At 43.3% G+C, this 25,212-nt stretch overlaps 1 protein-coding gene across 3 annotated transcripts in view; it reads right to left on the reverse strand.

The window, feature by feature from the left end:
- Ca-beta (Calcium channel protein beta subunit) overlaps nt 1-25,212 on the reverse strand; it is a 122,368-nt gene that overhangs the window by 23,714 nt on the left and 73,442 nt on the right. For all 3 annotated transcript variants that reach the window (XM_084593415.1, XM_084593417.1, XM_084593418.1), the window contains 9 exons: nt 13,228-13,344; nt 10,327-10,449; nt 6,962-7,095; nt 6,739-6,761; nt 4,373-4,491; nt 1,627-1,766; nt 1,030-1,142; nt 551-702; nt 154-249 (listed from right to left, as the gene is read on the reverse strand). In XM_084593415.1, the coding sequence (XP_084449541.1) occupies nt 154-249; nt 551-702; nt 1,030-1,142; nt 1,627-1,766; nt 4,373-4,491; nt 6,739-6,761; nt 6,962-7,095; nt 10,327-10,449; nt 13,228-13,344 (1,017 nt within the window). The remainder of the gene's footprint in view (nt 1-153; nt 250-550; nt 703-1,029; nt 1,143-1,626; nt 1,767-4,372; nt 4,492-6,738; nt 6,762-6,961; nt 7,096-10,326; nt 10,450-13,227; nt 13,345-25,212) is intronic.

The following is a 25,212-nucleotide window of genomic DNA, read 5'->3' on the forward strand; positions in this document are numbered from 1 at the left end:
ATCAAGAGGTATACCTACAGAGATGACCGGCCTGCACAATGATACAACCACGGTGTTGAGCAAACATGAAAGGCAGATAAAAGCACTGGGCAGCAAAATTAACTGCAACTCGCAAGCAATAACCGCTGCTAATAAAAGAAGGAAGAACCTCACCGGTGGACACTGTGCCAATTTTTCTGCGGCCACCATCTGCACGTTGAGATTCCGACTCTGAGATTTACCCCTAGATTTGATGAGACGTTGAAGAACCTGCACAAGAGAGATACAATCAGGACACGAACACTTACAATTACCTAGTGTGTTCAGCTAATTTGTTACCCTCACACTGCTTAGTTAAAACAATTTAGTTAATGCGGCAACAAAAAACCACTAATAGCCCTTGCAGTGAAGCAAAACCTTTGCAAATTTTTTTCATGCGAGGCTGTCAAAATTCCAAACCCAAGTTAATAATACAAAACATCATTAGGTAACCATCATCAAGTGCGTACTAAAAAGAAATGAGGATCCACTTTATTTGCTAGGCAGGAAGAAAAAGTGTTTGGTGACTGACCTTTGGTGAGGATATTTTGACATACACAATGATGGGTGCTAGTGACGTTTTGGCCAACTGGGAGGGGTGGTTGATGGTATCACAATCAAGGACAACCAGTTGCAGGGTCCGTGCCAGCTCGAATATTCGTTCGATCTCTTGTTGCACCTCCGCTAAAGAGGATCACGCAAGGGTTACAAATTATCACCTGAAAAGCCACTGCAAATGCATGCTTACTTATGTGACACGAAAACCGTTAATATTGTATCCCTTCCAGCCCTAATATACAGACAGGCCATTGTTAAGAAAACAAATTGCACTGTGCCTCAGAATATAGTCAGGCACTTATAATATCTCTCTGCAGAGCCAGACCAACTCAGCATGGCAACTAACACTAGAGTACAATTTAAAAGAACCCTGAAGACAAACACCACAACTGTATCTCTGCATTATATCGTGTATAGTCCATCTCGAAGTAGGATAAAAAACCAAAAGCTCACCTAGGCAGCTTGTTCGGCTGTTTGAGCGTTCCATAAGTGCGCGCTTGCCGGCGTTGTTGACAGCAGAGCGCTTTGCCAGTGATATGTCAGCAGTCACTCGAGTTATAATAATTCTGCAGGAGAGAAATGTGAACCTTTGCTGTTACTGCACAACACAATGGTAGCCTCAAACAAAAGATTCACACCATGCCTATACATAACCTGAAAGTAAAATTGCATGACCGATCTTTCACTATAGCACTAATTGCCCTGCAACACTGTTGCGAGTATGGGGAACACTTTTACTTTCCAGAGAGGGTGTGCTAACCTGCCGTAAAATGAGCTGCAATACTGTGCCTATTTTTAACCAGACTTTTTACATACTGTACACGACTAGATAGCACAGCGTAACTGCCAATCAGTGCAACGGTGCTTTTATACTATGCAGTTTTATCATTTCAGAGCTGTATGGCAAGAAATGATGCACTATAAATGCGAAGATGCCTTACACATAGTTGTCACAGCAAAATACAGAAATGACTGCACAATGGTTCCCACTGAAGTTGACTGGCATTAATCGAAAAAACACAATGAAAACAGAAAAGGTGTTTGACTGACCTGCCTTCAAAGCGGTGCTTAAGAAAATCGAACAATGCCTTCTGCATCATATCTGTCACCTCGTAGCCCTTGAGAGAGGGCCCAACCAGAACCACTGGTCGCACTGAAGGCACTACATCATACGGACTCAGGCTTTCCGTCTGGAAGAAGGAAAATAATGTTAGTCACCGACTTTTTCTTTCCTGTATGTATGCTATTTCAGGATCACATGATGCAGAAAGCAGTGGCGTATCAATTGACAGTACGAACATGAAATATGCTACAGGATACTGAATTCCCACACAGCCATGAACGAGCCGCGTTTTCTCCTTCACTGTGGTGCCTGCGTTCCCACTAACACTTTGTTAAACCAAACTGTCCAGGAAGCAAGTCTTTCTGGGCCATCGCATGAAATATAAATTACATTGTTAATGGACAAATGAGAACATCATTGTATGCTTGAGTGCAAACTATTCTGTAGGTATACACACCTTTCTACAGTGACACACGGACACTTGAGGTATCTTGCACTACTAGAATTTGTGTCCACTTCACTTGTATATCAAAGAAGAGAATTTGCAGACACATGACAGTTATTTACACTGCCTTACAATACCTTGTAACAGTTCAGCAATTGCAAAGTCTATATATGGCGTTGTAAAAGCTATCCCACAGGAAAACCTTCATTCAAATTGCATTTTAACTTAAACCACATTTCATATTTTGTGCAAATTGCAGCCATCACCCTATAATACATGACATTATATATCAGCAAATTGGTAGTAGTAGTAATAAGTGGTTCTTTATTATAATAGAATAAAATAAAAATAATAAAGGAAGGAAAAGATTTTTGCCTGCCTTGGTATCTGCCATCGAAATAAGCTGAAGCACCTGAACTGGGGCGGCGGAAATAAAGGGATAGTAAGGAGAAAGGTAGGAAAAATCAAAGAGGTGAGCAACAGGGAGAAAGGACTGTTTAGGTTAAAAAAATAAAAGAATATAATACAATATTGTACATTCCACAGAAAATTAAAACAAAAACACTTCTTTGATAGCACACAAAAAAACAAAATCTAAAAGAACTCAAACTGATGTCACTGATTTAATAACTGTCGTAACAGTAAAGTACAGTGTTATGATGAGATAAAATGCACACTTATTTGATAGGGCATTTGCGCTAACTGCTTAGTTAACATTATCTTTTAAAAATAAGCTAAAACAAGCTCAGGAATGGACACAGAACTGGTGCAGTGCTAAGTGAGGCTTTTGCATAACCCACAACAGCGTGGAAAACAGTATGATAAGTGGTATGTTACGTTTGGTTTGATGTCCCAATGTGACTCAGGCTATGAGGAATGCCGTATAGTGTAGTGTTCAAGATTACTTTTCGACCACCTGGGACCTTTACTGTGTGCTGACATACTGCATGTGGGTGGGTGCCTTTTAACATTTCGCTTCCATCGAAATGCAACCAAACACTCTGACGAGACCACTTGTCCAAATTAAATGATACTAGACAGGAATGAGGCACCTGTTCAGCAGGTTACCTATTCTCACCCAACCCTGAAATGTGTGGAGACATCATACAGTACAACAAAACGGCCGTTACGTGGCAGCAAGTTAGCTTTCATCATGCTTGACGAACCCTAGTATAACTCTTGCCTTGCTTTTGGACTACAGGAGCAAACGTTTTGTCACAGCTTAGTCTGCTCGAGGCATGCACAGCAGCCCACTACCTGGAATCGGACAATTGCAGCGGTACTCCGTTTTATCGACATGCATGTGTCACTATCCTTGTCGCTCGATCGCATTTAGATGCAATTTTCCCGAGCTCTGTCACAGCTGCGTGTTGTATACCTTTTGCTCATGACTGTCATAGCTGCAACTTAGATTTGATCTTCAAACATACTTCATGGCATACTGGATTCTCTGTAAAGACAGTGCTCAATATTGTAATAGTAGCAGTGAATTTATAGATATAAAGACTTTCTGTAAGATGTTTAAAGTAATAATATATTGCAGTAGTATAGTAGTAATAACAAGTATAGTAACTGATAATACAGGAATGTGGCAAAGTGAAAACTTCGCCATGACTGCATTAGGCACCTTGACTGCATTAGTGGCAAGGTGCTTATATGCTATGTAAATGGATGTGTGCTGCCTTGTGGTTATGTGATGGTGCAGTGAGTGTTCTAGCCCAATCTGCACCAAACTTATTCAAGCCACAAATGCATACTATGTCAATGTGCAAATGTGTTAGTGAAAAAAGAAAAACAATGTCTAACAAGCTGGCACATTGTTTCATCCAACACAGCTAAAAACAGACATTGTGAAAATAAAGCCCGCAGAATTGAAGGGCAAAGTACAGTGCCTTCTGCTAAATGACAGGACTGCAGCTTAATGTTTAAGTAAAGAAAAATCAATGTGCAGACTTCTTGAAGGAATGATACGGAGAAAATTTTCACCAAAGCCATTAATAGAGTGTATCCTGTGTTCTTGTTCATAAACATTTTGCAGCATGTTAAAATGCAAACATGTATCTTGAACAGCAATAACGCCGAAACTGCACAGCTGTGTGTTTAAGTGCTGTAAAAGTGAAAGTGAGATTCCACAGCTCTACAGTTTGATTTAAAAAAAGAAAATTTCAGTACTGAGTCATTTCACATAAACATATGAAGATGCTCGTGTTCAGATATTTCGATTCTGTCCCATACTGTCATATAATGTCCTTCTTTTGAAAAGGACAATGAATGGAGAAACAGCTCACCTTTTTAAAGAATGGTTTTCGCTTCTCCTTGGCAGGAAGGGTGGTAATAACACCCCGACCAAGCTTCGTGTTGCCAGGGCTGTCACTCTCTTCAACATTGCTCTCCAAACCATTCTGGTCTGCAAGAGCATAACAGGGCTTCAGCACAGTACACAACAGCAATATGAGATGTAATAGCATAACCGTTATCATTACTTCATTTTCTGCAAGTGCACGTGTACAATACAAACAACTTATCACACTGACAGAGCGACATTATCAGACCTATACTCCAACTATTGCAAGTGTCAGAGAAACAAAGGGCTGAATGTTAATCCTTTGCTTTTCAAAATACTAAAACAAATTCAGATACATCATGATACTCATTTCATATTAAAGAATGTGGTAAGAGCTTTAAGTTTGAAGTGCAGTTGACTTTCATTGACCCAGTCTAGTCGACACATGCAAGATATTTATATTGCCCAAAAATCGAACTGAAGGGTGAAATACTATAAATTTCCAGCAAACTAAATCTACATTTTCTATGTATAGTCTATGATCTGCAATTGCCTCTTTCTGCACAAGGCTGCAATATCAAAATGTGCTGCTGTAATTGACCCTGTCATCAGAATCAGATGTGTGAAACCATTTTTCAATAAGCTGCAGTTAACACTAAAAATGACTAAAACATTTCCAAAGTTTTAGAGCTTGTAACAGTGTCAGCCAATTAGTCACTTCACAAACATTTCTTTATGCAAAAAGCTTTCATGGCTGGTCAGGATCAGTGTGTTGGTAAATAAGATGGCACATAAACCTTCAATCAATGATAAATTATTCATAAATGTCAGCATGTGTGCAAATTAAACTGCTGGTTACCGAACATGTGGCATGGCTTAGATGTTGTTCATAGTTTTAGTGAGACAGTATAATATGGGCATGCTCGTAAATCCAGTTGGTTTTAACATTTACATTCCAAAGTGACTAAGGCTGACTTAGACCTAAGCTGTTTGAAAATTCAGTGTAAAGAAGACAGGAACGATTCAACATTAAACACTTGAGCACTAGTCTTAATTTTTTTTATCCCCCCAACCCTTTTTTTTTTATGCAGTAAATTCTTAAAAATGCATCCATTCCAACTCACCACATTCAGCATCCTAGAATATTATGTGCATTTTTGACCATGGGGCAAAAGCCTCATAAGGTCAGCAGGATTATTCTAATAGCACCTTTCACATGACCAGTAGGACTTCACTTTACCAATATTCTGTCTGCTTTGAATTAATATTCAGCATCACTGCTTGTAATAACAAGGTTATTGCTTTGAAGAAAGGCATTGGAGCTGTCGGAACCTTTCAATGCAGGTGAATTACTTAAGTAAAAAGTTAATTAGCCAAAGCACTGTAAACTAAATATTTATGCTTCCACCAACCTATTTTACTTTTCTCATATAGAGCATTATTTTGTTCATGTTCAATTTTTACATAGAGGCATTTTATGATCTGCCTTCTTTAATATTACTATACTAAATTCATGTCAAACATTATTTGCCATTAGTAGGTACAAAAAATGGCATTAATCCAATAGCATCGATACCATTAAGCGCTGGTGCTTTCCTGGTTCATGCAGTAAATGCAGGACACCATTACCGTTCACAGTGGCAATCCTAAAACAAGCCTCACTACAAAGCAACCGCACAAAAAAATTGGCTCGACAAAAGTGAGAGCTAAATCTCTTTCCATGTGCCTGTTTTTATTAAAGCTGCATGAAATACTCTCGATTTCAATTAGGGCAAAACTTTCCAGAAGCCCTGGCATGGTAGATCTGTGGTGATGCTTCTCTAGTGAGCCTCTACGTTGCAGAAGGTGAAACCAATCCTCCCAAATCCTGAAGCTCTTTTTTACAAGCAAGCTCGCAGTAACTATGTTTTTATTTCCTAATGCATGTACTAGGCAAGCATAAAAAAAATACCAAGTGCCAGCAGAACCAAAAAGGGAATGCTATGCAAAATCCGAGCATAAACCAGAAGCCTAAAAGAAAAAAAAATATGAATAAAGGATTCACTGTACTCAGAAAAGTAATCTGAGGCAGAACAAGTGATGGGACTGCAAACCATTAAATAAGATGCGTAAGCCAATGCAGCAGCCATTGGCATTGCCCAGAATTTGATCCTCTCTTATACTGTACCTTATGTATTTTAATGTGTTGCTTATTTCTGTACTTCTGCTAACATCAGCTTTTGTCATGACGTTCAAGTCATTCCTTCTACTGTTCCTCCAGTTAGGACCATAAAACAGTGTGCAGTATATTTGCAAATAAATAAACCACTTTAAAAATGAGCTATCACAAACTCGACAAGAAACAAACACTAAATACTTTTCCAAACTCACCAGGAGTAGGCGGTGTAGAGCCCCTGTAATTTCAAGAGAGGAAAAAGGACAATGAAAACATTTTCTTTAGCACAGCGTTGTACTAAAAGAACAGAAAATAAAAACTTGTGCAAAAATGGCAGCACCATTATAAAAAACTACTCTGAACTTGCATCAACAAGGTGGTGCAAATGGTAACCAAAGTCATTGTGCAACAATAGGAGCAGAGAAAAATAGTGCCTACCTTGAATGCAATTTACTGCTGCGTGTCTGAGTCTGCTGCAAGATTAGGTTTTCCAATTTGGCTGGACTAGGAATGAAGCCCATGTCACAGCCTTCTTTCATGAGGCGGCCCACCCACCAATCATTGTTGAACTTCTGCACATTCAAAATGAGCAAACAACCACGTCACCATATAACACAGCATCAGTTTCAAAGGTGTCAAATGCAGTGCTGCTAAGTTTGCTGTTTTCATGCTAAATTTAGCAGCTGCTAGATTACCGCTAAGAACCAGCCGTACGAGTGGACACTAGCCCGCAAAGTGCTCGGCAAACTAAGATGAAGCAGATGATATCGTTTTGCGATTGAAATTGCTGGAAGGCACCATTCTGTAGCCAGGAAAAAAAGACGCACTTTTGCATTTTGAATCTAAGCCTAAAAAAAGCAGGTGGGATATTCCTTAGAACTGAGTATTCAATGCCTGAAGTTTCAAGTCACAACATAAAAGTTCTTTGTAATATATCTGAAACATTCATTCATTCATGACAGGCTAAATAACAAAATAATATGTACAGAAATTAGAATTTTGATGCAAATATTGAATTTAGAAGTTTTAGTGGGTTTCGGGGCTGCCTGTTGTGGTATTTGCATATTTTAACTGACACTGATTATATTTAGTGGTAGACACCAGCATTTCACTGCTTCTTTACATACGAGTCGAGAGAAATATTAATTTTATTCAAACTCATGTCGTCCAAAACCAACAAGCACCATATGCGGGAGCGAAATGCGGGATTCGCCTCCAGTGCTCAAGGGTGAGATCACCGCTTGAGCTTTTGTGACACCCATTGCGACATGGGTAGCGTTTGTAACATCCAAAAGTTTGTGCATTGTACATAATGGGTACAATGCACTCTGGTCAGGGAACCCTAAAAATTTGTATCATTCAGAAAATCATATAGATCATGATCTTATCACCAACATTGTTCAGGGTGTGATCAAGATCAATGTTACCTGAAATACCACACAACTTTTAATTATTGTACATTTACACTAACTGGTACTCCCTGCTAATAGAAAGCAACAACAAAAGCACACAAAGAAATTTTTCTAGAATGCCTGTCATAGTGAAAAAGCTGAAGGTGTCAGGTTCACAGTCAACCGCTTGGGTTGTCTAAATGTGCGTGTCTAGAGGTAAATGCTGCTTCTTTTCTTGGCCTTGTGGGATTTCCCTTCCTATGCACTCGCATTTGATTTCCTATGCTATATTATATATATATATATATATATATATATATATATATATTATGCAGTAGGTTTTGTTAACTTCCGTATTACATAGTAGAGGAGAGTAGACATTTTTTAGAGGCACATTTATTGTCGATGTTTTACTTTTAAGACCTTTATCAGCCTTGATAAATGTGTCTCAAGAATTCAGTGTGTCTCAAAGAATATATATATATATATGCAGATCTCCTGGTCTGGATGGAGTGTCTGTTGAGTTGCTCTGCAGAAACTTTGGTTTCTTAAAGGGTGTTCTGTTATGTATTATAAATACTACGATTACTACCCAAGTTGTCCGTAAAGGATTGAGAGCAGCACTTGTTATTTCGTTGTATAAAAACAGTGTTAAAAACAATGTGGAAAACTATCGAGGTATATCCATCCTTCCAACTGTTATTCTTATTCTAGAAAAACATGTTTATAATTTAGTGTATACTTTCTTTGAGACCAACAACATTTTCTCTAGGCGTCAGTTCGGCTTTATTAGAGGCAGAGGAACTCAGCTTGCTCTCGATAAAGTCTACGATGCTCTTTACTCCGCATTCAAAAACAATGAATTTGCATACTCTGTTTTTAGATGTCTCTAAAGCATTTGACAATGTTAACCATAGCATATTACACCAGAAGCTTTAGATTGTATTCTTGGTCCATTCCTGTCTCTTTTATTGAATTGCCTCACAAACTGTACACATATATAAGCAGTAGGAGAAATTCGAAGTGAGTCAATAACCATTACAAAAGAAGTTTTGCAGTTATGTAAATGGTCTTAGCACTACCACACACCACAGTAGAATTTTTCAATATGCAGATGACACCTTCCTAATTACTCACCATCATAAACATGAACACAACATGTCGAATCTCCAACACGACATACATCAAATCATGAAATGGATTTATGATAATTTAATTAATGTTTAAAGCACGAAAACTAAGCTTGCATGTTTTCATAGTCCTTATAAGCAAAGCATTGTTGTTAAACCTGTTTTTGTACACTTACCAAACTGTGATAATTACACTTATTCCCCTATGGAATGTGTGTAATCTATTAATACCTCGGGATTCATCTGGATGCTGATATGTCTTGGAATACACATTTAGCACGTGTATGCACCAAGCTACATAAGGTAGCATGATTGATATATTCTATAAAATTTCTTTGCCCTCTACAAATTCGTAAAAATGTCAATTACTAGCTTACAGTGTATTGCGATATAGTACAACCTGTTTCCACCACTGTGCAAATATCTGGCATGATAAAATTAACAGTATTTTGAAAAGTTTGTTGAAATCTGTCTGTTACAATATGTCTTTGCCTTTGAATACGAATTTGTTCACACACCTGCACATCCCTGATTTTGACCAACTGTACAAACAGTTGTACTAAAACGCTTGGAATAGAGAATTCTGAAATGTGTACATACCAATAAGAGAACTTCCTCCAAGGGAATGATTTAGCTTTGCTTCGCGTGCGGTCGAATACGGAGAATGTGTGCGGCCATATTATGTACCTCGCATATTAAATAGCTTGCCTGATGAGGCTTTTTTTTTAGCAAGCCAGAAACTCATCAAACAATGTTTTTTGGGGGCAACTGCCTTCCGTTTCTGCCTATTCCCCCTTTTTTTGTTGCTAGTTTTTTTGCTTTTTCGAAGCTTCTGTGCTTTCTTATTTTTCTCTCTTACTGCACTTTTCTTATTCGGGACTGTGCATTTTTTCTTTCTTTCTGGAAAGTGTGGTGACTTTCGACAACTGCCAGGAACTGCCCTTCAAGCTTTTTTTGGCTTTGGCAGGCCTGAATGTGTATCTTGTTTTGCATCGAAAAAATAAAGATCACAAACCTGTTGAAGGGTTAACTCTACAACTCAGCAGCTTGTGGCCGCCACACATGCAGCTGCAGCCTGTGAGAAACCTGTAATAAGCTGCTTCAAAATGTACTCACAGAGAAGTGTCAGGCAAATGTTATGCCAACAATTTGAGCATTAAAATTGCATGGGATCATGGTAACACTGTGGGCTCTTGAAAACTGCCCTCTTTTGTTAGGTATTGAAATGAACAAACATGGATTTAAAAAGGCACATAAAAAAGGAACTGGTGAATGGTCTCACCTCCAGAATCTGAAGATAGTCCTTGACTCCAAATGAGATAGCATAACCGTGCACAGGAGAATCGTCGTCCAAGCTTCCATCATATGCCATGTTAGTACGCACCGTAAATGCTACCACTTTCTCCTGCAAATAGAGCCAGCAGTAAAGGCAACTCTGTGAGCAGTCAGATTTGAAAACTGTCCCTACACAAGCCTGCCAACATGCAGTCCCCTAGAATTGAGCCGATACGAGGATTTTTTTTGTTTGGCACATGCAGAGATGACAACCACGAAGGCTGGATGGCATGAAAAGAACCTGTTTGTCTAAGTTTAGCAAAATGCACTATTCAGCCGATAATGTACCCTAAGACTGCTTTACTGAGAAGCTATAGGTATGCACAGGTTTCTCCATTTGGGAAGGGGGTTAGTTCATGGTATCTGCCTGTCCATGTCTCCTGGGCAGAAGAAAAAAATTTTGGAGAAAATGTGCACCACTACCACCTACCATATGCCAGCTAAGGGGGAGGGGGGGCATTGTATCTAATTTCTCCCAATGCATGCTTACCTGCATGCATTTTCAGACTTTATAGCCTTTTTTTTTTTTTTTGCATGCACTACAAGATAAATTCCCCTTCTTGTGTTAAACAAGTCCTATACAATCCCCCATAGTGTGATAGCTAAAATTTGTCACTAATAACGTCTTTGAATATGATTAATAGGTATTTACAAACAATATGTGGTCCCGACAGAGGCAACAAAATTTGCATAGTATATGCACATTTTATTAGCAGACTTTCAACTGGAAAGCGCAAACAAAGGCTTTATTTCTGTCAGCAAACGCAGCCCATGAACAAAAGGAAGGAAACAAGCAATGTGAAGCAATCCTAACAACCCCGCTTCCCCAGATAGCCTGCCATCGGCTCACACGTAAGTACCCCCTCTTTTTCGAAAGCAGAAGAGGAAAGGCATGGCAGCACGAAGAAAACAAACACGGGCACGGCACGCGCACTGCTGAGCAACCGCACAGACGTTCTCGGGCCACACTCCCAACCCCTAAGCTTGCTCACAGCTATGGACGCGCACAGAATTCTAGGCTCGCTAAGAATTTGGCCTTGGGCGAGCTGGCGATCGTCATTACTCCTCCGGTTCTTTGTTTTCCTACATGGTTTTCTCTCGTCGCCACGCGAGTACTCGGCGCGCGACGACCCGCTTCCCAAATGGGGAAGGCGCGCCAGTGAGTCGGAATCGTACCACTTTTGCGATGCAATAGCTGCGCTATCGGGGGGGAAAAAAAAAAGAGGAGATTAAAAACAAAGTGTTACGGATTCTGCTAAGCATGCAGTGCTACGAGTCGAACTGAATGCGCGTAGTCGCGTGACATCCGCTCACTAATTTGGTGACGGTGCCGATGGCTGCAGGTGACTTTAAGCTGGCAAAATAACAGGTGTCACTCGGGAATAGTCGAAAACGAAACAATAACTACATTACTTTTCTCTTCACCGATCAGGTTTCTTTCCTCCGTTAAAAATTGCAGGGGTGTGTGTGTGTGAGGGGGGCACTCAAACTTTGAATTAAGGGTATGGTTTGATAGCTGCCTGTGATCCTCTGGAATGCCTCCGTACTGATAAATCGAATGAAGACGCACAGTTCACACTGCGAATTACGTCTCCAAGCCACAGAAGCCGAAGCCACAAAGGAACGGCTACCCAGATTCAGTCTCCGCAGAGTTTCCACAGAGTAAAATTTTCTTTAAGCAAAATCAATAACTTTAATCAAGTGAAATCATTTGAGACACGCGACGACTTTTAATACGCATCCGCATTACCATGCTTTAATCACTTTCATTCCGCGCGTGACATCAGGCTTCAAGTGAGCATAATGGGGTGTTTGAAATTCCCGCGCGAGGGTTGTAGCTGTGACGTCACGACCCTTTCGACCAATCAGGATTTTCGCGACACGGTAGCGACGTTCACCACGACGCCGACGCCGGGTTTTCTGTGACACGGGACCAGAACGCTATCGCGTAAAACTTAACGGAGCAAAAAATACTTTATCGAGGGCTGTAATGCTGCCAACAAGGCTGCGCTTCAACCACATTGCGTGTGTCGCGATATCAATGAAGGCCCCAGATAAACTATACACCGCTCTGCACCGCGTTTGCATGCGCGTCATAAAACGCAGTCCATACAGGGAGATAAATGAAGAGCAAATGAGGGTACTCGATATAATACACGAAGGAAAGAAGCCAACAGTCGGCGAGGCCAAGGAAAGCATTGGGGATTGTAGTTTTTTTTTTTTCTTTTTTTAAACTTCGGTAATCACATAAACTAGTAATGTAATCTGTTTAGGGGAAAGATAAACACAAAGTAGAAGGAAAACCAAACGTGCCGATGGTGGGAACCGAACCCACGACCTGGTGTTTCTCATAACGGTATCCCGGATTTATAAATAAAACGAGAACCACAGCTGGCTGAAATTAACGGCACGTGCCTGTCGTCAAGTGGAGTTCTCAGAGTATCTTTTATTTTTTATTGTTTGCAATATATTACATAACCTTAGAAGAGCCCTAACAGGACGGACAATAACAGTATTTCCAAACAGTTATAATGCTGGAAAAGATGAACTATACGTGGGAGACACGTAGGCAGAAAAATGAACTGATTGCTTACCTTAACCCCGTCTACTACTTAATGAAGCTCACTAGACGCTAAACTGAATTATTAAAAATATTTCATAATTAATCTTAGTAATTAATTAAGCGGGACGCACTCAATTATCCCAAGAGTCCGACACGGTGGGAAACAATATGCCGTTGGTTTCATCCAGCACCCCGATAATTTTAATTATCGAAAGCCAATGTCGGGACCACCACCCTTTTTCTAAACAGGTGTCATCCATGAAGAAGCAAACACGTGCAACTCACCCTTGCCGCCCGGAGCTGTGCCAATGCCTTGTTCTCTCTGTCAGCACGTTGCTTTTCGCGAGTTTCGTCGAGCGAAAGGTCGGACGACGGCTGGCTGTAGTTGGAGTCGGCAGATCCCTGAGTAGCAAAGCATACGTCGTCAGCGGGTGAACCGACATCAGTCAAAAGAACAAGCAAACAAAACAACTTATCGCCCGAAAACGGGGTTACAACTGTGGCGATCTGCCTGATACGTTAGCGAATCATATCTACATCGAAAATAAACAGCACTAAAATGAAAACGCGTGCACTTCGTTCGAACTAAGATTATTTTCTTCGCGTTTAGAAATATAAAAATAAGATTCGCTTTGATAGGGGTAAACTATTCTTTAAAGATACGTACACTGCCTCTGAAGAAACCAGAAAAGTCTATTTTGTTGCTAGTCGCAGGCTTTTGAAATCAAGTTTAGGTGTACAAAGTAAACTATTAGTTTCGCAATGCTTCTACAAGAGCGATATGACGCGGCCTACGGAGAAAAGATGCGAGACAAGCGGCGAACAATTAAGCCTGTTTTGCAGCGGCATGTATGCGACCAGGATACGCCGCTACTACGCATGTAGTCCGCAACTTCCAGCAAGAAGCCCACCGTCAAGCACGTGGAGCGGATACGGCGAGAGCAAGCTTGCGCCCTACAGGACGCTACCGGTTCTATTGCCTACCGGTAAAACTACAAAAGCGCTACACATCTACCTACGCTGTGCTACACTATGCGACTACAGAGCACGCCATTGCCCAGAAAGGAACCAAGCTGCACACGGAAGCTCAGAAGCCTCCGTACAACTGTCCAGAATGCAGTCAAAACTATTAGCAACGCCATATGCAAATACACACACCTAGAACGACAAAATGCACGCCTTGTTCAACCTCTGAAGGTATACATTAAGTTTGTTTAACCAATTAAGGGGCGACAATTGTCTGCCGTTTGCAACAAAGGTAATCTTGTTACATTGCTGTTCCTGAAGGAATAATCCGCAATCGTATCCCACAAGGCAAACTCACAATAACGATAGACTAAACTCACGCAGTTGCGAGTAGTAATTACTGCACGTGCATTATGAACAGTTGCATCGAGTACACCTCTACAAAATAAACCAAAGTTAGCATAAACTCGCACCAGTCACATTCAGCAGGCAGAGACACAACCAGACACTAGAGAAACTGCGTTGAACAGCACTCGGTTTTCTTGAACGTCGCTAGCACGCCGCGCACCACACTGTTTCGAATGTATACTCTACCCATTTGTACGGCAGACGACCCTTGCTTTTGCAATGACCGCCGATCAGGGCGAATAAGTTAGGCCGAATATATAGCTAAGCTTCACCTTCCCGGGTGTTGCACCCCTACCGCCAATGTAAATCTGGAAATCCACGCGCTGCGAGTTCTCTACTTTCTACTCACCCCGGACAAAACGTCGCCGCCGTGTTTTAACCACGGGGCACACGTGCTGTGCACAACGCAGTTCGCAAAGGAGAGCTGCGCCGGTACACAGCGAAGCTATCCCGCAGAGGAGGCCTGTAGCGCTCCTCCTAATCGCCTTTGAAGCCTGAGGAAAGGTTCGACTACAAACAACACGTGCTTTGTTTCCTGTATACTCGACAACAGCAGTCAACACGTCGCTTTATAATAACCTACAGAGCACCTGCACGGCCGTGCAGGAATGGCTACCGCAGCACGCGTCAATACACACACACATACACACGCACACATACGCACCGAGACACAAACCGACACGTCACACAAGTGCACAGTACAGATATATCGGTCACACGAGGAGCAATGCGCCAGAGCTCGTGCGGCACACCCAGTGCCACAGTGTTCATTATACATGCCAGTACGTGACGACGCTGGAAGCGTGCGTGCAGACTCCGAGGCATGCGAAGCGAGTCAAAGCGGGCAAACTAAAAGACCGGGCATGCGCCATGCTCACGCAGAACACCACGCCGCACATAGCGATGCTTCAGTGGGAGCAAGATGTGCCGGGGTATGCGGACTTCCGGGAAGCACCTTTGGCGACGGAATAGCTATAACGCTCCAATGGTTACACGACTGCAAAAGGCGCATACTGTGCCGTGGACTAGACACATGAACGTCTGGAAAAGTAAAAGCTGCGTATTTGTAACTAAAAAAAAAAAAAAAAAAACTGACAAAGGCACTATACTGTTCGGTTACGATGCGGTTACGATACCGCTCATGCTTCCCAAGCACTAAACCACAAGAACGAAAGAGAAACGCGCCAAGTTTTTCACTGGTGCCTTGATTATGTATGCACGCAAACATTCTCCACACGCAGAAAAAGAAAAAAGAAGAAACACCAAATCCCCATACATTGCGCAGTGGGCAAAACACGAAGGACAAAAAAGGCTCCTGCCTCACAGAAGGCTAGATGCGGCTATCGACAGGCACAAAGAGAACACTACATGACGGAACCGGGTCAAAAAAAAAGGTTGGTCCATGAAAATGGGAGACTGAAATTAGCCATCAGAATTTATCTTGCACAACAGCAGAATGTAAGCTAAAAGTGTAAGAGCAGGAAAACTATCGCTATCTAAATAGCGCACGGAGCTGATTCACAGTGCCTTCGAAACATTCAGCTCCGCTTCTCTTGAGTACCCGCTTGGTGTAGCTTAGCACAAGCTTCATCCTCATTGAGATCTTTGCATATTAAGACAATCACTAAAGTTTAAAAAATATACATAAAAGGGACAGCGCAAGAGCGCTTAACACACAGTATATTGCCATGGGTGGTTCCCGTGAGCCAGACAAAATTGTCACTATCATCGCGACCGGCCTCACCCTTGCCAGCTGCGAGGGTCCCACCGCTGTTCAACAACCCCCAAATGCACGTGGGCTGCAACGCTGACCCTACCCAACGTGAACGCTTCCAGAAAGCTTCAATTCGCCTTGTTGATGCGGCGGGGTGCGAAGAAACAGCCCTGCCGTGGCCAGCTTTTTATTTATTTTTTTTTGCCTGTCATTAGGCAGCTGATTCCATTGTCAGTTTGTACTGCACTGCACAGAAGTGTTCCGCTGGCGTGAATACGAACCATCTCAAGCACAGCCAGTTAAAAACCGACCTGCAAACATCTTGTTTATAGCACTGCAAAGTGTAGGTGCGCGATTTGTGAGTTGCAGCGCAGACTTAGCTTCCCCCGCACCCCCCCCCCCCCCCCCCGATAACTCTGGCAAAGTTTCGTGCAGTGACATCGAAGGTTTACTTCCTCGAAATAATCACATATTCCACGTGTGTTGGGGAGTGTGTGCATCTGAGGAAGGCAGGCCAGCTATAATGGCGAGGCGCTACACGGAATCCTAGGGACGCCCAAACTGCGAGCTGCGAAGCCACAGCGGCAGTGCTTGAAATGCCTCGCTAAACACATCCTCGCAGCTGGCAAACAGGCTGGGCTCCTCCTGCATAAGGGGGAGGCAGACCGATGAGGTAACAGGGAAAAAAGGAAGCAGAGCAGGGATCCGTGGTGACTCGATGATGACGATGACGGCTTACCAGAGGCGTATACTTGGGCATTACAGAACGGCTGCGCCAACCAACGTGAAGGCATGCAAAGAAAAGTTTTGGGAGGCCCCGAGTCAAGAAACGATGATTGAGGTCAAATAGGGATAACAGGGAAGAGTTGGGAAATGGGACGGTAGAGAAATAAAAAAAAAAGAGAAAAATAATCGTTCAAGCAATCGCCGCGCATGCCGCAGTGGTGAGATGCGTTCAAGTGGTCCTGTTAAGGTAAACAAAAACAAAAAGGAAAGGGTAGATTAGGTTAACAGAGCAGAGAGGGGAAGGAATTATGTGACATCCTCTGCCCCCCAAGCATGTGCTTACAGAGAGAAAGGCAAAAGCCTAGCGCCTTTTTTAACACCTGCAAGCGAGAGGAGTGTGGTTTAGCACTGAAATCAAAACGAAGTAACAACTGTTTTTCTCTTCAGGGGGGAAAGTAAATTTAGCGGCGCCACAAGCAAAGCATACTAAAATAAATTTGACGCATAAAAGTTCAATTTAGTCTGTATTACAGCGAGCACTGATTCCGTTTCTCAATTAGCCATTTTAACGACATGAAATGCGAAATGGTTCTTGGAGTTGCCTCAACAGGCATGTCTTCTGGAGGCATTTCGGTTGTTTAGACAAAGAAAGGAAAAGAGCCGAAAAATAAGAAGGCGGCTCTCCTTAAAGTGAAAAAGTTTGCAAGAAAAACATCTTCGTGACCTAATTTAAAAAAAAAAAAAAAAAAAAACTGCCCTTACAGGGGTATGCGCTCAAACGGTGCACAGGAAAGAATCCGCTCAGGCAGAGGCAACTCCAAGACTCGAACACACGCTTGTAGGTGAAGAACAAACAAAAACTGCAGTCAGGTACTGGGACGTTCTGAAGGTGTAAAACTTATACCAATCCTTTCCATTATGACTGCGGGACATACAGAGCGGCCCCTCTTTCTGACATGGATTTGCAAGAATTACCTGATTACAGTTTCCATTTGCTCCAGCCCGTTGATGACAGTGCGAGAAAATAAGGTCAGGGAAAACAGTGCAAAAGAGCAGAGGCTATGCAGAAACATAAAACGCCAACATGCACAATGTTGACCGGCACAGCGCATTACCACGCACACAGCTGTCAGTGCAAAGGTACAACCACTGCTTGTCAGACGCGCACACTCAAAGCAGTACAAAATTTTTAAGATTGGAAAAAAAAAAATTATACATGTAACGAAAAAAAATTAACCCGCTCTTCACGTTGTTCCAAGTTTCTCCATGCAAGAAATTTGACAGAGATGTGGACAAACCAGGCACTCCAAAGCATGCATAAAATAAAATGCATAAAACAAGGTGATACCGAGAACTTCAGCAGATACAAAGCGTGAAAATGCAAATAAAAGTATGGAAAGAACCGTACGCTATGCAACATCCTCTGATGCACTGCTAACACAAAATCGTATTCTTCATACTATGTACATAGTACTACGATTACTTTCAGTACGTAATCCACTCCAGTTTCGGTGCTTAAGAATACCGCGCGGTATTCTTCGTGGGCGGAGTTCTGAGCAGGCAGGCCGTGTTTGCACCATAAAAGAAAGATTCTGCGCGCTAAGCTGACGTCATTTCCTTGCGTGATTTTACTGGGGAAAGTGCATGAAAGTACGCCGACGGCGGCGTGTGCCACATGACGGGCAGGCAATTAATGTCTCAACGTTCTACCGATATCGAGAAATTTCACGCTGACTCTACGAAAAAAAAAAAAAAAAAAAGAACACTTAATATTCAATAGCCTTGCGCGTGCCATATGTGAAGCAAAACTATTTTCTGCCTGTACAATCTGTCAGCGCGTGCACTTTTATTGCCTGATTGGTTGGTCGCTTTATGGGGTTTAACGTCCCAAAGCGACTCAGGTTTTGAGAGACGCCGTAGTGGAGGTCTCCGGAAATTTCGACCACCTGGGGTCCTTCAACGTGCACTGACATCGCACAGCACACGGGCGCCTTGCTTTCCGTCTCCATCAAAAAGCGGCCACTGCGGCCGGGATTCCAGCCCGCATACTTAGACACAGTTTTCCAGCGCACTAGCACTGTACCACGGCGGCGCACGACTTTTATGGTCTGGTTAATATATTCGATGATGATATGACGATAACTTAGCTTTCTTCTACGGATTGCAGTAAGGAGTAAGCGCACAAAAAATGTATGACAAAGACGATTGACTCTATGGATACAGAATACTGAGCGGTAAGCAAAACAAACAGGGCAATAATACTCCTGACAGGCGTTTTCCTGCAGCTAAACGTCCGATAGCTGTGTTAAGCATCTCATCATCATCATCATCCTCCACAGCCTGACTATACCCACTGCAGGGCGAAGGCCTGTCCCATATTCCTCCAATTAACTCGGTCCTGTGCGAGCTGCATCACTTGACCCATGCGAACTTAACCTCATCCGCCCACCTAATTTTCTGCCACTCCCTGCTACGCTTTCCTTCCCTTGGAATCCAGTTTGTTCCAAGGGAAGGAAGGTGCATGCAAAAGCCTACATCCTGAAAATTTCCGAATTATATCCGACAATTCGTTTCAGTTTCTGCAATTGCACTTCACTGGTTCACCGACAGCAAAGCAGGCACGCCACTAAGTGACCTTCCCCTCAGTACACAACTGCATCTCAGGCAAAGCACGCTTCTCAGGGGATGGTACAATGATTCTAGCTTATGCTACCAACAAACCTTGCAAAAGCGTACATCCTGAAAATTTCCGAATTATATAATTCGTTTCAGTTTCTGGAATTGCACTTCACTGGTTCATCGACAGCAAAGCAGGCACGCCACAAAGTGACCTTCCCCTCAGTACACAACTGCATCTCAGGCAAAGCACGCTTCTCAGGGGATGATACAATGGTTCTAGCTTATGCTACCAACAAACCTCTCTGGTCTTTATGTATAACTGCACGAACATTTGTGATGGTTGCTTGTTCGTGCTCAGAGCCAACAGAACGCGGCTTTATCATTTTGTTTGCGATGCAAGTTGCAACCAGATTTATATCGAAGGATCTAGGCCACGCGCAGCTGTTTTGAAGCGAAAAGTTCACTACGTGGTGCAGTGGTAAGACGCCCGACCACTGTGCCGGAGTTCCCGGGATCGAATCCCGGCCTCGGCGGCTGCGTTTCGATGGAGGCGAAACGAAGTGGCGTCCGTGTGCTGTGCGATGTCAGCGCACGTTAAAGATCCCCAGGTGGTCGAAATTACTCTGTAGCCCTCCACTACGGCCCCCTTTCTCTCTATCCACTTTCACTCCCACCTTCATCCCTTCCCTTACGGCGCGGTTCAGGTGTCCACAGAGCAAGTGTGACAGATACTGCGCCTTTCCCTTCCTATGAACCAACCAACCATCACTACGAGAGTCGGAGCCGAGCTTCGCGTATGCCGTATGCCATGACGTTACAGCCAAGGCCAGCTGCGCAGCCCCATCGCCAAGCTCTGCCGGCATTGCCTAGCAACGCCTAAGAGGTGTGCGACTCCTTCTCATAAAAAAAAATAAATAGTCTCCATCCGGGAATCGAACCTCCATCCCTTGGGTCCCCAGCCGAGCCGGATCGTGAAACGCTCTTAATTTTTTCTTTTTTAATTGGTTCACAGGAAGGGAAAGGCGCCGTAACTGTCACACTTGCTCTGTGGACACCCGAACCGCGCCGTAAAGGAAGGGAGGAAGGTGGGAATGAAAGTGGAATGAGAGAAAGAGGAGCCGTAGTGGAGGGCTACGGAGTAATTTCGACCACCTGGGGATCTTTAACGTGTGCTGACATCGTATTGCTCTTAATTCCTCTTGTTTACCGTGAGCAAATAGCAGGATTCCGCGAGTGGCAGATACTGCGATTGGCGCGCATTTTGAAAGTACCAAAGACTAAAATGGTTAATTCACTCAATTAGGGTGACGTCATGGATTTGACGTCACCCATCTGCCGTCAGCTATGAGGACCAAGCGGGAACGAGTACGCTCCAATGCCGCCGGCCGACGCTTCTTGCCTTCTGCAAGCGACAGATGCTGCGCCTTTCCTTTCCTGTAAACGAATTATAGAACGCCGGTGAACTTACACGCGCTCGACATGGAAGCCAAGGAAAGTTTAGCTGCTGGCGAACGGCGCAGAAGACTGGAGAAATTAACTTCTCATCCCGAGGTAGTCACTGCTTTTCGCTACGTATATTCAGGCATAGCAGAGCTAAGCCAGCTTTCATTTTTCCTTTGTTTGAGATTGATGTGATTATTGCTATTCATGAGCTTTAAACTGACCGCGGCACAGAGCGACAAGCATTTTGTTCCCAGAAGACATCCAATCAGTTCAGCTCTTTTCGGGCGCAAATCAGTCCAATGAAGAGTTTATTTAGTTTGGAAGCATTCCGCTGCATTCCGTCACCACGCGGTGAGGATATCATCACGACCTTTTTCACGTAACTAACGGTATTTGGATCCCCTTATGGAGTCACCTAGAACACAGACGCGCAACAGAAGCTAAACCTAGTTCATGAACGGGTTGCTGTTTACTGTTACAATTATGCTCATGCTGGGCATATAAAAATTAAAAGGCACAGTATTGATGAAAACACATTCCAAGAACGAAATGGTTTACATTCCGCTCACCATCCCACACACGAAGCATCAAATGTATACACATGTGTACCCCGTTAGGCGCAACGCGATTTCTTACAATTTCCGACCACTTAACCGAAAACGATAAAGCTCCCCTGGGCAAGGTTGCAATAAGAGCCCTATAGGTCTACAGCAATATGCTTAAAGGAGGAGCCATTATTTACCCGCTAGTCCAGTCACAGATCCAGTAATTGCGGACATCAGCGGTGCTATGCCGGCAACGTTAATGTCAGCGCACACTACGAGCTCGGGGCATGTCATGGGTCACAAACCTACACTCTTTGCCAAACGCTTAGCGGCGATGGGTTTTGCACCTGAACCACACCGTGTGGCTCGTAGTCTTCCACATATGCTGCGGTCAGGAGTTTTGGTCCTGCCATCTTCAACAGAATGACTTCTACGCATTCTAAAAGCGCTCCACCAGACGACTTTGGAGTTAGCCCCTTGGATTCAAAACTATTGACAAAAGGTTATACAGCCTTCCGGACATTTAACAATATTGCGCGGGCGTCAATGCCTCGGTGCAGCGGTGCCAAAGCGAAGCAGAGAGTAAATTGGAAGAGGGAACGAGCACGCGCATTGGCGATGTTGCCGAAAAGAGCGCAGAGTGTTCCGACCTGTGCGAAGCTATTTCCACGAAGCAAGTGTCATCATAGAGTTCTGGCAGCGGTGCCTTTGTGATCTATCTTCCGAATATCTACGGCTCTCGATTGTTGTCTAAGGCGTAACGCTGCAAGCACGACGATAGACTCCGGTTGCGTTCGCGGGCAGAGCTACCAGAGCGCATGTCCGGTGACGTCACGGTCACATAACTCTGGCGTCACAGCACTGACTGGTCATGCACAGTTACGCGATTTACTACACCAACGATAGCGCCCCTCACACCACAAGTAAGCCTTTAGCAGCTTCGAGTTATAAGCATCACGACGGACAAATATTACGCGGACGATAGCACAGAGAGAGAGATGGAAACGAATTCCCACGTTTTCCCACGTTTTCGGAAACTGCGGAGGACATCAGCATCTTCACGAAAGTACTTCGTCGAAATGAATGCAAGCTTTGTCATGAAGTGCGACCGCAAAAATTGGGCTCTGCTCATAAGCGTTACGATGCGACGCAGCGGCAACTTCGAAAAAAAAAAAAGGAATAAAAGAAAAAACAGCAGCGTAGACACCAACTCCAATAAAAACAAAACAGAAAGGACTTCAATGTCTGGCAAGAAGGGACAATGCGGCGGGAGAGGCATGCCAGCGGGTCGAAAGGGAATCGCCAAGCCACGACAGAGCAGTTGTCTCGTAAGAGGGCAAGGAGGTGCGGGTAAAGGGAGAAAAAGCGCAGAAAGGGCCGGCAATGAAGCACTGAAGAACCCAGCCGGCGGGAAGAGGGGGGCGAGCATCATAAAAGGGCTCGGCTTGTTTCTTCTCCCCGCGCGTGCATTGAACAGCACGTTCACCGGAAACGCGCCGACGAGAGCAGGAGCCGTGCCCGTTAGACGAAAACCATCGCAGACGCTGCGGGATGGGGGCACTCATGGGACACTGCTGCTACACGCTGCACGAAAAACGATTCCGCGTTTAAACGGGCCCGACGGAACCGATCGTCAATAAACAGGGTCGCCCACGCTGCCCTCACGCCATGGTCGCTTTGCGGCGCTGTTACTCGCGATCACGAAACCGTCTCGACGAGGAGAGAGCGAAGATAAATGAGAAAAAAAAAAAAAAAGAAAGAGAAAAGCTGACATCAGGAATTCGCAAAAAGGAGGCCAGAATGCGGAAGCTAGAAGAGTCTCCCGACGAGACAGGGCAATCGTAGCGGCGGAGGCGAAATAGAGTGAAGAAGAAAAAGAACTTCGCATTTTAGAATTGACTTTGGGAGGCGCGCCACAATCGATCTGCCCTCGCTTGCGGCGCTGAATGCACAGTGATTGCAACTAACGACTTAAGAGAATCTCTTGAGATATGCGGTCAACCTTTATACGCAGCCATCTTATTGATCGAATTCAAATGGTCAAGTCGGCCGACATTTTTTCACAGTCTATGGCCGTCAACCATGGTGCACCACTAAGTTTCACCTTGGGTACCCTTATTGTCTTACTATATATTGATATAGCTGCCTAACCGTGCCTAGTTGTATTTTTTACGCGCTAATGATCCTACAGTATGCGCTAGTTACACAAACATTACTGGCTCAGACATGTTTGTAATAAATGCGAACTGGCGCGACGAAGCGCGGACGAAACGCACAAGACTAGGCTGGCGCCAGTTCTCGCACCCGTTCGCATTTACAACCAGAGTAGCTCAAACTAAAGTATTAAATGCTTAACACTTAAGCCATACGTATATGGCGTTAAAGGAACCACCTTTGAATCAATAAGAAAAAGATCGCTTTTTAAGACTCATCCCAGACAAGCTATACTAATACCACAACACTTTATTTGGACAACCATACCATACCCACTTTCTAAACGTGCTAGGTTTCTTGGCATAATACTAACGAACCTTTAAAATCTAATACGCACACTGAATCCCTTTGCAAAAAGTGCTATTCAACATCCGAACACTTCTTAGCCCATGCAATTAATTAACTGTTCTCTACAATCGAACTTTGTTTCACTTTATTTTGCATTCATTCAAGACAACAAATGCTGCCTATCTTCGTCAAGAATATTCTGTTGTTTAAAGACTTCGTGTGGCAATACCTATCGTACTGATATCTCACAGCATCAGCCATCTACAAAATCGTGAAGTCCAAACGGTTACATTTTCCCACTCCCAAGCTCAGCTCTGCGAACTTGTGCCGAAAAAGGAAAGTCTTTCCTAGGTTATGTTTACCCCAGTTAATATTAGCTTCGCTCGTTTTCAGTGCTTGTAATGAAGACAAATGCTTCCCTATCTTGCCTCAAGAACAGTAACCCGACTGGGGTTCCGGAGAATGATAACTTTCTGCTCAAAAATGAAAACACTAAAGGCAAGCGAACAGTTCCGTTCCCGGCAATGTAATTATGGGACGACAGTATTCCATGCGTTAAAACAACTATATCACCCGAACTTAGCAATTTGTTAAAAATTTTATAACTGCACTGTTTTACTATGATTTTTCATTTCTGAAGAACAAGTTTTATTCGCTGTGTCAAATGCTATTTGCTGTTTATGAATTGTGACATAGTAACGTCGTATTTCTGCCAACTGTTTATACTTTTATTACTGATTTTTTTAACGGGGTTCTCCTGATACCCTTACTTTCGGACCCCTTAGTCTAAAATTAACTAAAACTAATTTTGTGTAACAAATTCCTCTTAACAAAACCTAAAAGAAACAAGTGATCCCGAGAGCTTTCTCGAGGACATGAGTTCGGATGCTGAGACGAAGGTAAGGAGTTCGATCCAAGCCACTGCATTTCGGTACAGACAAAACGAAAAACGTCCATATACCGAGGCTTCCCTGTCTGTTAAAGATGTATGCAGCATGGTATCGCCCATAAAGCTATCGATGACAGTAATACCTTTTGCTACGAACTGCATCAGCTGAAAGTTGTTAGGCACGTTAAGAAACCATCAAACGAACATCAAGTTCATTAGTATCCAGTTGCCACAATAATTCCAGAATGTTTAGCCAAGTAACCTCCTACAGCAACAAAAACTGCTTCGGAGACGCGGCAGTGTCTCGTAAAATATTTTTTTTTTCCCTCATTAAACAGAATAAAAACCAGCAGGTTCCAATGAAGAACTTGGCCAAGTGATGTATCGGGCTGGGCTTCACCGTTGGTGACCTTTAGATGCGATATTATAAAGCAGTACAAATGAAATAAAACTGAGAA

Source organism: Amblyomma maculatum, chromosome 2, assembly GCF_055883805.1.
Source record: "Amblyomma maculatum isolate TAMU_Amacu chromosome 2, ASM5588380v1, whole genome shotgun sequence".
NCBI lineage: Eukaryota > Metazoa > Arthropoda > Arachnida > Ixodida > Ixodidae > Amblyomma > Amblyomma maculatum.